General features: G+C 42.0%; 1 protein-coding gene across 4 annotated transcripts in view; it reads right to left on the reverse strand.

The window, feature by feature from the left end:
* Positions 1–2,409: 2,409 nt before the first annotated feature.
* The window catches only part of LOC133542480 (zinc finger protein 771-like), a 46,361-nt gene continuing 35,552 nt past the window's right edge, over positions 2,410–13,218 (reverse strand). For 3 of the 4 annotated variants that reach the window (XM_061886663.1, XM_061886662.1, XM_061886661.1), the window contains exon 3: positions 2,410–4,160. In XM_061886663.1, the coding sequence (XP_061742647.1) occupies positions 2,902–4,160 (1,259 nt within the window). In that variant the 3' untranslated portion in view covers positions 2,410–2,901. The remainder of the gene's footprint in view (positions 4,161–13,218) is intronic. The other variant, XM_061886664.1, reaches the window with a different exon arrangement.

The following is a 13,218-nucleotide window of genomic DNA, read 5'->3' on the forward strand; positions in this document are numbered from 1 at the left end:
ATGGGTGAATTTTGGCGAATGAAACGCGTTTCTGTTTATCGCGCTGGAGGCGATGACGTCAGAACGTGACGTCGCCGAGGTAACACAGCCACCATTTTCATTTTCAACACATTGTAAACATTGGGTTTCAGCTCTGTTATTTTCCGTTTTTTCGACTATTTTTTGGAACCTTGGAGACATCATGCCTCGTCGGTGTGTTGTCGGAGGGTGTAACAACACTAACAGGGAGGGATTCAAGTTGCACCACTGGCCCGAAGATGCCAAAGTGTCTGCCGCCAGACCCCCATTGAATGTACCAAAGTGTCTCCACATTTTACCGGCGATGACAGACATGGCACAGAGATGTATGGATAACCTGCAGATGCATTTGCAACGATAAATTCAACTAAAATCACAAAGGTGAGTTTTGTTGATGTTGACTTATGTGCTAATCAGACATATTTGGTCGCGGCGTGACTGCCAGCTAATCGATGCTAACATGCTACGCTAATCGACGCTAACATGCTGTTTACCGGCGGTGCTAAAGCAGACATGGCACAGAGATGTATCGATGACCTGCAGGTGCATTTGTAACGATAAAGTCACAGTAATCACAAAGGTGAGTTTTGTTGATGTTGACTGCCAGCTAATCAATGCTAACATGCTATGCTAATCGATGCTAACATGCTATTTACCGGCGGTGCTAAAGCAGACATGGCACAGAGATGTATGGATAACCTGCAGCTGCATTTGCAACTATATTACGTTTCCTTCCACCCACATTTAATGCGAAAAAAACACTTACCAATCGACAGATTTAAGTTGCTCCAGTGTCACAAGATGCGAAAGTCCTGATCGTTTGGTCCGCACATTTTACCGGCGATGCTAACGCAGCTATTCGGCCATGCTATGGCTATGAATAGCGTCAATAGCTATTTGCTCAATAGCTTCAGTTTCTTCTTCAATACTTTCATACTCCAACCATCTGTTTCAATACATGCGCAATCTGTTGAATCGCTTAAGCCGCTGAAATCCGAGTCTGAATCCGAGCTAATGTCGCTATATCTTACTGTGCTATCCGCCATTGTTTGTTTACATTGGCAGCACTGTATGACGTCACAGGGAAATGGATAGTCGCATCGCAAATAGCGAAAATCAAGCACTTTAAAGCTTTTTTTAGGGATATTCGGAGACCGGTAAAATTTTGAAAAAATGCAAGCAGGCCCATAATAATGATAAAGTTTGAAGTATGAGCAATAATAATATGGGTGCTTGCAATGCAAGCGGGCCCATAATAATGATAAAGTTGGAAGTATGAGCAATAATAATATGGGTGCTTGCAATGCAAGCAGGCCCATAATAATGATAAAGTTTGAAGTATGAGCAATAATAATATGGGTGCTTGCAATGCAAGCAGGCCCATAATAATGATAAAGTTTGAACTATGAGCAATAATAATATGGGTGCTTGCAATGCAAGCAGGCCCATAATAATGATAATTATAAGTATGTGAATGGGCGCTTGCATTGCAGCAGGCCCATAATAATGATAAAGTTTGAAATATGAGCAATAATAATATGGGCTGCTTACATTGCAAGAGCCCATTCACATGCTGCTGAGCAGCAGTGAATGGGCGCTTGCAATGCAAGCAGGCCCATAGTAATGATCAAGTTTGAAGTATGAGCAATAATAAAATGGGCGCTTGAAATGCAAGCAGGCCCATGATAATGATACATTTTGAAGTATGTGTAATAATATGGACTGCTTGCATTGCAAGTGACCATTCACATGCTGCAAAGCAGCAGTGAATGGGGGCTTGCAATGCAAGCAGGCCCATAGTAATGATAAAGTTTGAAATATGAGCAATAATAATATGGGTGCTTGCAATGCAAGCAGGCCCATAATAATGATAGTTTTAAGTATGTGAATGGGCGCTTGCATTGCAGCAGGCTTATAATAATGATAAAGTTTGAAGTATGAGCAATAATAATACGGCTGATTGCAATGCAAGCAGGCCCATAATAATGATAATTATAAGTATGTGAATGGGCGCTTGCATTGCAGCAGGCTTATAATAATGATAAAGTTTGAAGTATGAGCAATAATAATATGGGCTGCTTGCATTGCAAGCGCCCATTCACTGCTGCTTAGCAGCATGTGAATGGGCTCTTGCGATGCAAGCAGGCCCGTAGTAATGATCAAGTTTGAAGTATGAGCAATAATAAAATGGGCGCTTGAAATGCAAGCAGGCCCATAATAATGATACATTTTGAAGTATGTGTAATAATATGGACTGCTTACATTGCAAGTGCCAAGAATGGGCGCTTGCAATGCAAGCAGGCCCATAAAAATGATCAAATTTGAAGTATGGGCAATAATATCGGCTGCTTGCATTGGAGCAGGCCCATGACAAAATACAAACTCACCAAATATGGACTACATTTATTGTACTCAACTTTTGCTGAAGCATACATTGCTTATTGCAAAAAGGACATACATATAAAACAATCACAAAACAATATTTATACTACAAAAGAGAGTAAAATGGTTCTAAAAGTGGTCCAGAAGATGTTTCAGATGTGAACCAGTAAGTATGAAGTAAGAGGGATTTAATGGGAGTAAAGTTATGAACAAATGTGTATATCATGGAGTTTAACCATGGAATCATTTACAATTAGAAATATGGAACTCTTTATAATATCGAACCCCTACATAAAACACTCTTATGAATAATTAAAAACTGAGTTATATATATATATATATATATACATACATACATATCTACACATATATATATATATATATACATACATATAAGATTGATTAATATATCCATATATACACACACATATATATATATATATATATATTTTGTTTTTTTTTATTAAATTTGTTTTACAATTAATTTAAAATCCTGCAGATTCATGTGCTGCTGCTGTTCTCACCCTCACACTTGTGTTTTTTACATTGGTACTTATAAGAGAATCGTTCACCACAAAGATCACAACACAACACTTTCTCTCCGGTGTGTGTTCTCATGTGTCTGACAAGTGTTGACCGGTCACAAAAGCCTTTGTTGCAGTTTGAACAGGCATACGGTTTTTCGCCGGTGTGCGTCCTCATGTGCACTTTCAAATTTTGACTAGTCACAAAACCTTTACCACAGATTGAACACGGAAAAGGTTTTTCTCCGGTGTGCATTCTCATGTGTACTTTCAAATACTGTCTTTGCACAAAGTCTTTACCGCAGACTGAACAGGTAAAAAGGTTTTCTCCGGTGTGTATTCTCATGTGTACTTTCAAATTGTGCCTTTGTACAAAACTTTTACCACATACCAAGCAGGAAAAGGGTTTTTCTCCGGTGTGTATTTGCATGTGTTCTTTCAACACATGCTTTCGTGCGAAACATTTACCGCATTCTGAGCAGGAGTAAGGTTTTTCTCCGGTGTGTGCTCTCATGTGTGTTTTCAGACAAGAACGGTAACTGAAAGTTTTGTCGCAGAGAGAACATGTGAAGCGTGTGTTGTCAGCGTGACATGTCTTATCATCTTTAGAGTCTTCATCATCAGTGTCAGGAGAGTGTGACGTTGTGTCCTCACTATCTGATAGTGGAGCTAAGAGCTTGTCTGCTTGTGATCCTCCACAGTGGTCTCCATCAGCTTCTGTTGAGCTGCTGGGAGGCTCCGCCTCTCTCTTCTCCTCACTTCCACCTTCGAACTCATCATCTTCACTCTTCACAGGGACACCAGTCACTGGGAACTCCTCCAACCATTTGACCTCATCATCTTCACTCTTCACAGGGACACCAGTCACTGGGAGCTCCTCCAACCCTTTGACCTCATCATCTTCACTCTTCACAGGGACACCAGTCACTGGGAACTCCTCCAACCATTTGACCTCATCATCTTCACTCTTCACAGGGACACCAGTCACTGGGAGCTCCTCCAACCATTTGACCTCATCATCTTCTCTCTTCACAGGGACACCAGTCACTGGGAACTCCTCCGACCATTTAGGATGCTCTCCCTCCTGACTGATGCTGCGTTCCTCCTCTTCCATTTTAATGTGAGGGGTCTGTGGCGCCTCGTCTTCCTCTTTAATGTAGGAGGGCTGTGGCTTCTCCTGCTCCATCCTAAAGCTCCACCCCTGTCGCTCAGGGAGATGATGTTCCTGACAGACGTCTGCGGGACACGAGAAGACAAACACGTGCGTTTGAGACGTCCAGCTTTGCTCAGTCAAATTAGGGCATTGAGTACGTTTACATGTGCTATAGGAAACCAAGTTGTTGTATGAACAGTGGGGGACAAACACGCCACTCTTTACAGCAGGGGTCTCGAACTCAATTCACCTGGGGGCCACTGGATGCAGAGTCTGAGTGAGGCTGGTTTTTACGGTGCGGCTGTTCCCCCGAATTGTGTTGGTCATTCTTGTTTGGTGTGGGTTCACAGTGTGGCGCATATTTGTAGCAGTGTTAAAGTTGTTTATACGGCCACCCTCAGTGTGACCTGTATGGCTGTTGACCAAGTAAGCCTTGCATTCACTTGTGTGAAAATCCGTAGATATTATGTGATTGGGCTGGCACGAAAAGGCAGTGCCTTTAAGTTTTTTTGGCGCTTGGTACTTCTCCCTACGTCCGTGTACCACTCCGTACAGAGGCGTTTTAAAAAGTCGTAAATTTTACATTTGAAAACAAATACCGATAATTTCCGATACTACATTTTAAAGCATTTATCGGCCGATAACATCTCTACAAATAACAGTTTGTATTGGTCCAGGTTATCGGGGACTGTTATTACTGACGGACAACCCTCGCCTCCATGGCAACATCTCTGTCACTTCCACTCATTGGCCGCTTATCCACTAACGCAGGGGTAGGCAACCCAGAACGTTGAAAGAGCCATTTTGGAGCCGAATAACACAACGCTGTCAAGCGCCATTCATATTAAACTCGCGGGCCGCACTAACATTAAACTTTCATATTAAGGTGGGGGCCGCAAAATAACGTCTCGCGGGCCAATTGCCGCGTGTCTGAGACCCCTGCTTCACAGCATTATGCACAGGAAAAGAAAACCAAGGGATGGGCGATATGGCCTACAATTTATACCGTGATACATTAAACATAGGAGTGATAATAGAATATTTTTAAAACGGTTTACAAAGGCTCCTAATTGAGTTGTTGACATATACAGTAACATTATTTACAATTATATTTTCTATTATTAATCTATTTGTTAATGTACTGTTAATACCTGGCTACTTTATGTTGTAACATGTTTCTATCTACACATCTGTCAAAATGTAATAATCACTTATTTTTTTGTTGTTTGTGTACATTACGTTAGTTTTGGGTGATACTACAAATTTGGGTATCGACCCAATACCAAGTAATTACAGGGGCAGCACTGCTCATACCAATGCTGATACTTCATATTTTCTACATGACTGGTTCTCTAACTTTTTTCACCAAGTACAACCTCTCCAAGCTCTCCCGGTACCGCCAGAATGACCAACAATAAAATACAGTAGCATAGTAGGCCTGAGTATTCATTAAAAACACAGTGGTTTTATTTAACAAGTATTTTCCAACATTTTTGACCAAGGTCCCAATACACACAATTTGAACAATAACAACTGTATGTGAATATAAAAAAGCAAAACACTGTACTTTAATCAAGTGATTATTTGGCATAGCATTAGATGGATCACTGTTCTAAATCATTGAATGATTACGTTTTTGGTCACAATTATCGATTATTATTAATATTTTTCAGAACCTATCGAAAATAGGAACCAGGGGAAAAAAACATTACATGTAAACATTTCTATTTCAAAGCTAACCAAGGCAGAAAGTAGAGAAAATGTCAACACAACTATGGAAAACATCCATCCATCCATCCATTTACTACCGCTTTTCCCGTTCGGGGTCGCGGGGTGTGCTGGAGCCTATCTCAGCCGCATTCGGGCGGAAGGCGCGGTACACCCTGGACAAGTCGCCACCGCATCACAGACCATGGAAACAATCAATGCGATATTGTAAAAATCACATTGAACTCGTAACACTAACCTCTAAAAAATGGAGGCGCAAAAATAAGGACTACGTAAGAAATGCTTAATAAAGTGTAAGAAAATATAGGAAAGCATGAAAATGTAAACATGGAAAAACCTGAAACGAACTATTTTCTGCGGTCTATGTAACATTTACGTTAAGGAACTTATGTTATGCAGTAATTATTATTTAAATAGCATTGGTTTGTCATGACGAAGACCTTGGTGAGGTTTGTTGTCCCGTAATGCGAAGCGACTGGACCGGACATGGCGTGAAGGTAATGACATCTTTTAATATTAACTCGAAAGTACTACAAAAACAAAGGGTATAAACAAAAGGCGCTCACAGCGGAGGTACAAAACTTGGCTATGAGAAGAAAAACTAGCACAAAGGCAGAATTATGGACAAAAAAAAACGATAACACTTACTCTGACAAGAAACAAGCATGAAAAAGAGCGGCATGGATCATCAGCATGAATAACAAGGGTGTAGAGGGTGATGTCGCCAGGCTGACTGCCTGGCAACAACAGGCTTAAAAGGTGATGTGGTGATTGACAACAGGTGCATGAGTCCAAGTGACTCAGGTGTGTGACATGAGGACAGGTGAAAACTATTGGGTCGTCATGGAACAAAACAGGGAGTGAAAAAACAGGAACCGACAGAGTGCAAAACCAAACAGAACATAGCCAATCTCAACATGATCACCAAGACATGACAGGTTTGGTTTAAAAGTGAAAAATTTAAATACAAAATGCATTCCAAATCATTTCGAGTGTGAATCAAAATTATATATGAACTGAAAAAAAACACGGGTGTATTTTTCAAAATTCAACACCCAAACTGTTTGTAAACTGACAACCTTTAGACCAGGGGTGCCCATTACGTCGATCGCGAGCTACCAGTCGACCGCGGGGGGTGTGTCAGTCGATCTCCAGCCAGGCTTTTAAAAAAAATAGACCTAAAAATTAGTGATCATCAATCTTCACCAAGACGTCACTTAAATGACATTCACGGTACCGGAGGGTCTTGTGAGATGACGCTGGCTGCTGCAAGATCATTATTATTAAAATATGACCGAGAGGAAGGCGAGAAACACTTTTTATTTCAACAGACTCTCGCGCCGTACCTTCCGTCAAAACTCTAAAGGCCGACTGCACATTTCCTATTTTCACAATAAAAGCCCTGCTTCATGCTGCCTGCGCTAACTAAATACAGAGTCTCGGAAAACTGGCGTGCACAAGCGATCCCTCAGAAAGCTGGCGTGCACATCACTTGTGCACGCCAGCTTTCCGAGACTCTTATTTTGTTAGCGCAGGCAGCATGAAGCAGGGCTTTTATTGTGAAGATAGGAAATGTGCAGTCGGCCTTTAGAGTTTTGATGGAAGGGACGGCGCGAAAGTCTGTTGAAATAAAAAGTGTTTCTCGCCTTCCTCTCTGTCATTTTTTCATAATAATGAACTGGCAGCAGCCAGCGTCATCTCACAAGACCCTCGGGTGCCGTGAATGTCAATCAAGCAAGCTACGGAATTTGCCGCCAATGTTTTTCTTGTAAAGTGTATGGAAGCTGGATGAATTAGATGCCAAATCCAACCACTTTCATGTGGTATTGTACAGAAAGGACAACTTTTTTTCTCCTCCATTTGAAAATGTGGGCGTTATCATCATTACTGTCTGATTCCAATTAATGCAAGTCATCAGAATCAGGTAATACACCAACTTATATTCTTGTCTTTGTGAAAGAAAGACATCTATATATGTTACACATGCTTGTATTATCATTAAACACATTTAACTTGTTTACAAAAATGTCTCTTTCATAAATAAATAAATATAAATGATATATATAAATGAGGTATATCCCCTCGAGTTGGTCAATTGAAAAGTAGCTCGCCTGCAGAAAAAGTCTGGGCACCCCTGCTTTAGACCTTTGAATGTCAGTTATTGACATATAAACTTGGAAAAGGATTATGTAGTTTACGGAGTCTGTTTATTATGTCTACAGCAGGCCTCAGCAAATATTTTGACTCGGGGGCCAAATTTAGAGAAAAGAAACGTGTCTGCGACAATTAGGAACACTTACACAAAAACTCACATTAATGTCTGATTGAATGCTAAAAACATGACGGACCGCCTTAAAAGAAAGGAATAGAATTGTACATTTTTTTACTGAATGAGACACCAAGAAAGTACATGACAATAATGTGGGATTTACAATATTAACTACGAACGATAAAACACTGAATATTGACAATATATGAACGTCACACCCCCTCTCCATCCACATATTTTACAATCAAGCGAAACTGAACTAAAATGCAACAAACACTCCGAAATATGAACGCGAAAGGTAAAAAAAAACAAAAAACACCTACAATCTGATATACACTATATTGCCAAAAGTATTTGGCCACCCATCCAAATGGGTGTCCTAATCACTTGGCCCGGTGTATAAAATCAAGCAATTAGGCATGAAGACTGTTTCTACAGACATTTGTGAAAGAATAGGCCGCTCCCAGTGATTTCCAGCATGGAGCTGTCATAGGATGCCACCTGTGCAACAAATCCAGTTGTGAAATTTCCTCGCTCCTAAATATTCCAAAGTCAACTTTATTATAAGAAAAATGAAGTTTGGGAACAACAGCAACTCAGCCACCAAGTGGGAGGCCATGTAACTGACAGAGAGGAGTCAGCAGATGATGAAGCGCATAGTGTGAAGACTTTCTGCACAGTCAGTTGCTACAGAGCTCCAAACTCCATGTGACGTTCAAATTAGCCCACGTACAGTACGCAGAGGGCTTCATGGAATGGGTTTCCATGGCCGTTCAGCTGTATCTAAGCCATGCATCACAGAGTCCAAAGCAAAGCGTCGGATGCAGTGGTGTAAAGCACGTTGCCGCTGGACTCTAGAGCAGTGGAGACGCCCTCTCTGGACTGATGAGTCACGCTTACCCACCTGGCAATGTGATGGACCATTCTGGGTTTGGAGGTGGCCAGGAGAATGCTACATTTCAGTCTGCATTGGGAAATTTGGTAGAGGATGAATTATGGTGTGGGGTTGTTTCTCAGGAGTTGGGCTTGGCCCCTTATTTTCAGGTAAAGGAACTTTGAATGCTCCAAGATACCAAAACATTTTGGACAATTCCATCATGGGATCGCACTTCAAGTTCAAATGTGAGTAAAGGCAGGTGGCCAAATACTTTTGGCAATATAGTCCATCTGATATATCACTAAGATTGAGAACTTTGTTGGAAAAATCTCCTTCCGCGTCTGTCCCTGACACCCGCATGTCAGGCTGGCTGCTCTGGAAACACTCTGTGGAAACGCTCCCCACCCACACTGCTTGGTGCCTCGTCTGAGCTGCTGTGACTTAGATTACCATATTAACTAATTAGATTACTAGTATTTAGTATATAATGCAAAAGCGCAGATTCCAACCATTGAAATACTTCGTTGGTTGAGGTGGGCGGGGTTGGGAAGGCGGGGGTGTATAATGGAGCCAGGAAGAGTTAGGGCTGCATGGGATTCTGGGTATTTGTTCTGTTCTGTTTATGTTGTGTTACTGTGAGGATGTTCTCCCGAAATGTGTTTGTCCTTGTTTGGTGTGGGTTCACAGTGTGGCGAATATTAGTAAGAGTGTTAAAGTTGTTTATATCACAACCTTCAGTGTAACCTGTATGGCTGTTGACTAAGTATGCCTTGCAATCTCTTACATTTAATGACAAAAGCAGCGAAATGCATGGTGTAAAAGTGGGCGCCATGACATGTTGTAGAGGACGTTAAAAGTATAGCCGTCACGGCACGCCCTCAATATTGTAGTCCGGGTGAAAATCGGGAGAATGTTAGCCCCGGGTGATTTCCGGGAGAGGCACCAAAATCTGTAAACCTCCCGAAGCCGGAGCCGCGGGTTGCCGACCCCTGGTATAGTTCAAGACTTACGGTCTTTAAAAAACAACACTGCACATAATAATTGCAGCTACACTTTCTATCTTAAAGAACTTATTTGGGAATGTCCTTTTGCGGCCAGCGGCGGGACTTGTGGGACTCGAACCCGGTAGGTATTTTTGTACATTTTTGGGACTTCTGCCGACTATTCTCACTTTTCTCCCCGCCTCTCCGTGGGATTTCGCTGGGCGCCCCCGGGCCTTTATTTGCCCAGGCTTGGTCTACAGCAGGGGTCGGGAACCTTTTCGGCTGAGAGAGCCAAGAATCCAAATATTTTAAAATGTATTTCCGTAAAAGCCATATAATATTTTTTTCAACACTGAACACAACTAAACGCGTGCATTTTTTAGTAAGACCAACATTTCTAGAGTATAATAGGTCTATTATTCTTTGTAATAACATTGTTATTCTGAAGCTAACTGTGGAGGGGGCGTGGCCTGCGGGCCTGCAGCGAAACGGGGTGTTGCCAGGACCGGCCTCGAAATCAGCGACAGGTGCGTAGATGTTCCCACCTGGGCCTTGTTATCTAATCACCTGTCGCTCTGTTTTTAAGCAGCAGCCAGGAGGAGAGACGGGTTTGGGGCTGGAGCCAGAGTGCGAGCGAGAACGAAAGGGAAAAAGACAATTGCTGGAATGCAACTGAGAGACTTATTGAAAAATTAAAAAAAATATTGTAACCCTGAAACAGGCTCTCATGTCGGTGCTTGGTGGTCTGAAGAGCCTCCAGGAGTGCAAGCCCTAAACTAAGCAATAATAATTAAATCACTTCTTACCCTTAATGCAACTTCTTGAATAAGTGCGGTACAAAAAAGGATGGATGGATTCAAATGCATGAGCATGTTTTGTATTTTCAACATTATTTTTAACACTTTGATTACAATTGGAAATATTCATTACTTATCGTGTTAAGCAATGTCAGCTCAGATTTATCTGAGTGCCAGATGCAGTCATCAAAAGAGCCACATCTGGCTCTCGAGCAGTAGGTTCCCTACTCCTGGTCTACAGTATAGTTCTGTAGTACATATTGTCGTTTGTGCTATGGCGCCATCTTGTGGTCGAGTTTGTTCACTGCAGGTGTTGTGGGTTGAAAGCGCGATTCCTTTTTCTGAATGCCTTGAACCGGACGTATAAATTCCGTGCTGTCTAATAGTAGTCAGTAGCTGTTCTTCTCGTATGGTTTCTTCAATCATCTCTACAAAAATTCCAATTCACTTAAGTTGTCTTTCGTCGTGTTTTCATGCATATTTGTACGCATACTTGCCAACCCCAGAGTCCCGAATTTTCCTTGAAAATCTCCCCATTTCCTCCCGGACAACATTATTGCTACACCTTCCTTCACTGCGCACCGTTTCCGGCCAAACAATAACGGTTACCTCGAAGTCAAGGATGGCAATAAGATCAGAAGAAGAAGTAGAAGAAGTAGAGACATCATGTCTCAGACATGGCGAGTAAAGCCTGGTCCATACCTTCCTGCAAGGCTTCTCGGTCAGTAGAAGCATTTAAGTCTCACCTTAAAACTCATCTGTATACTCTAGCCTTTAAATAGACCTCCTTTTTAGACCAGTTGATCTGCCGCTTCTTTTCTTTCTCCTATGTCCCCCCCTCCCTTGTGGAGGGGGTCCGGTCCGATGACCATGGATGAAGTACTGGCTGTCAAGAGTCGAGACCCAGGATGGACCGCTCGTCGGGACCCAGGATGGACCGCTCGCCTGTATCGGTTGGGGACATCTCTACGCTGCTGATCCGCTTGAGATGGTTTCCTGTGGACGGGACCCTCGCTGCTGTCTTGGATCCGCTTGAACTGAACTCTCGCGGCTGTGTTGGAGCCACTATGGATTGAACTTTCACAGTATCATGTTAGACCCGCTCGACATCCATTGCTTTCGGTCCCCTAGAGGGGGGGGGTTGCCCACATCTGAGGTCCTCTCCAAGGTTTCTCATAGTCAGCATTGTCACTGGCGTCCCACTGGATGTGAATTCTCCCTGCCCACTGGGTGTGAGTTTTCCTTGCCCTTTTGTGGGTTCTTCCGAGGATGTTGTAGTCTTAATGGTTTGTGCAGTCCTTTGAGACATTTGTGATTTGGGGCTATATAAATAAACATTGATTGATTGATTGATGTACGTACCCGTATCTGTTGTCCTATAGGCCAGTGTTTTACGACCACTAGTGTGCCGCGGGAGATTATGTCATTTTACCTATTTTGGTTAAAAATATTTTTTGCAAACCAGTAATTATAGTCTGCAAATGATGTGTTGTTTTTGAGAGTCGGTGCTGTCTAGAGCTTGGCAGAGTAACCGTGTAATACTCTTCCATATCAGTAGGTGGCAGCCGGTAGCTAATTGCTTTGTAGCTGTCGGAAACAGCGGGAGGCAGTGTGCAGGTAAAAAGGAGTCTAATGCTTAAACCAAAAAATAAACAAAAGGTGAGTGCCCTTAGGAAAAGGTATTGAAGCCTATGGATGGCTACGGAAAACTAAACTAAAACTGAACTGGCTACAAAGTAAACAAAAACAGAATGCTGGACGACAGCAAAGACTTACTGTGGAGCAAAAACGGCGTCCACAAAGTACAACCTACAATGTTCCCACAATGAAGGATAAACACAACTGAAATATTCTTGATTGCTAAAACAAAGTAGATGCGGGAAATATCGCTCAAAGGAAGACATGAAAACTGCTACAGGAAAATACCAAAAAAAGAGAAAAAGCCACCAAAATAGGAGCGCAAGACAAGAACTAAAACCGACACACAGGAGAACGGCAACAAAACTCAAAATAAGTCATGGCGTGATGTGACAGTTGGTGACAGTACACCTACTTTGAGACAAGAGCTATAGTGATGCATGCTTGGTTATGCTTTAAAGTCGTATCCAAAAATTGTGACAACAACTATTTACTGTCAACTGAGTTTCGTTTTCTAATGATTTCTGCCGGTGGTGTGCCTTCGGATATTTTCAATGCAAAAAATGCTCCAAAAAGGTTGAAAAACACTGTTATAGGCTGTTTTCATTTCCTTTAGATGATTACTTTTATTTTCTCTCTCAGGACAACACGGAGAAGCTAATGCATGCTTTTATTTCCTGTCGCTTAGACTATTGTAATGTCCTGCTCTCGGCCTTCCCAAAAAGAATATCAGAAGGCTACAATTATAACAACACCGGGCGCACATTACACCAGTTTTAATAATCGATGCATTGGCTCCCTATCTGCTTCAAGGTCAATTTTAAAGTTCTATTTTTATTTATTTTTCTA

Source organism: Nerophis ophidion, linkage group LG24, assembly GCF_033978795.1.
Source record: "Nerophis ophidion isolate RoL-2023_Sa linkage group LG24, RoL_Noph_v1.0, whole genome shotgun sequence".
Lineage (NCBI taxonomy): Eukaryota > Metazoa > Chordata > Actinopteri > Syngnathiformes > Syngnathidae > Nerophis > Nerophis ophidion.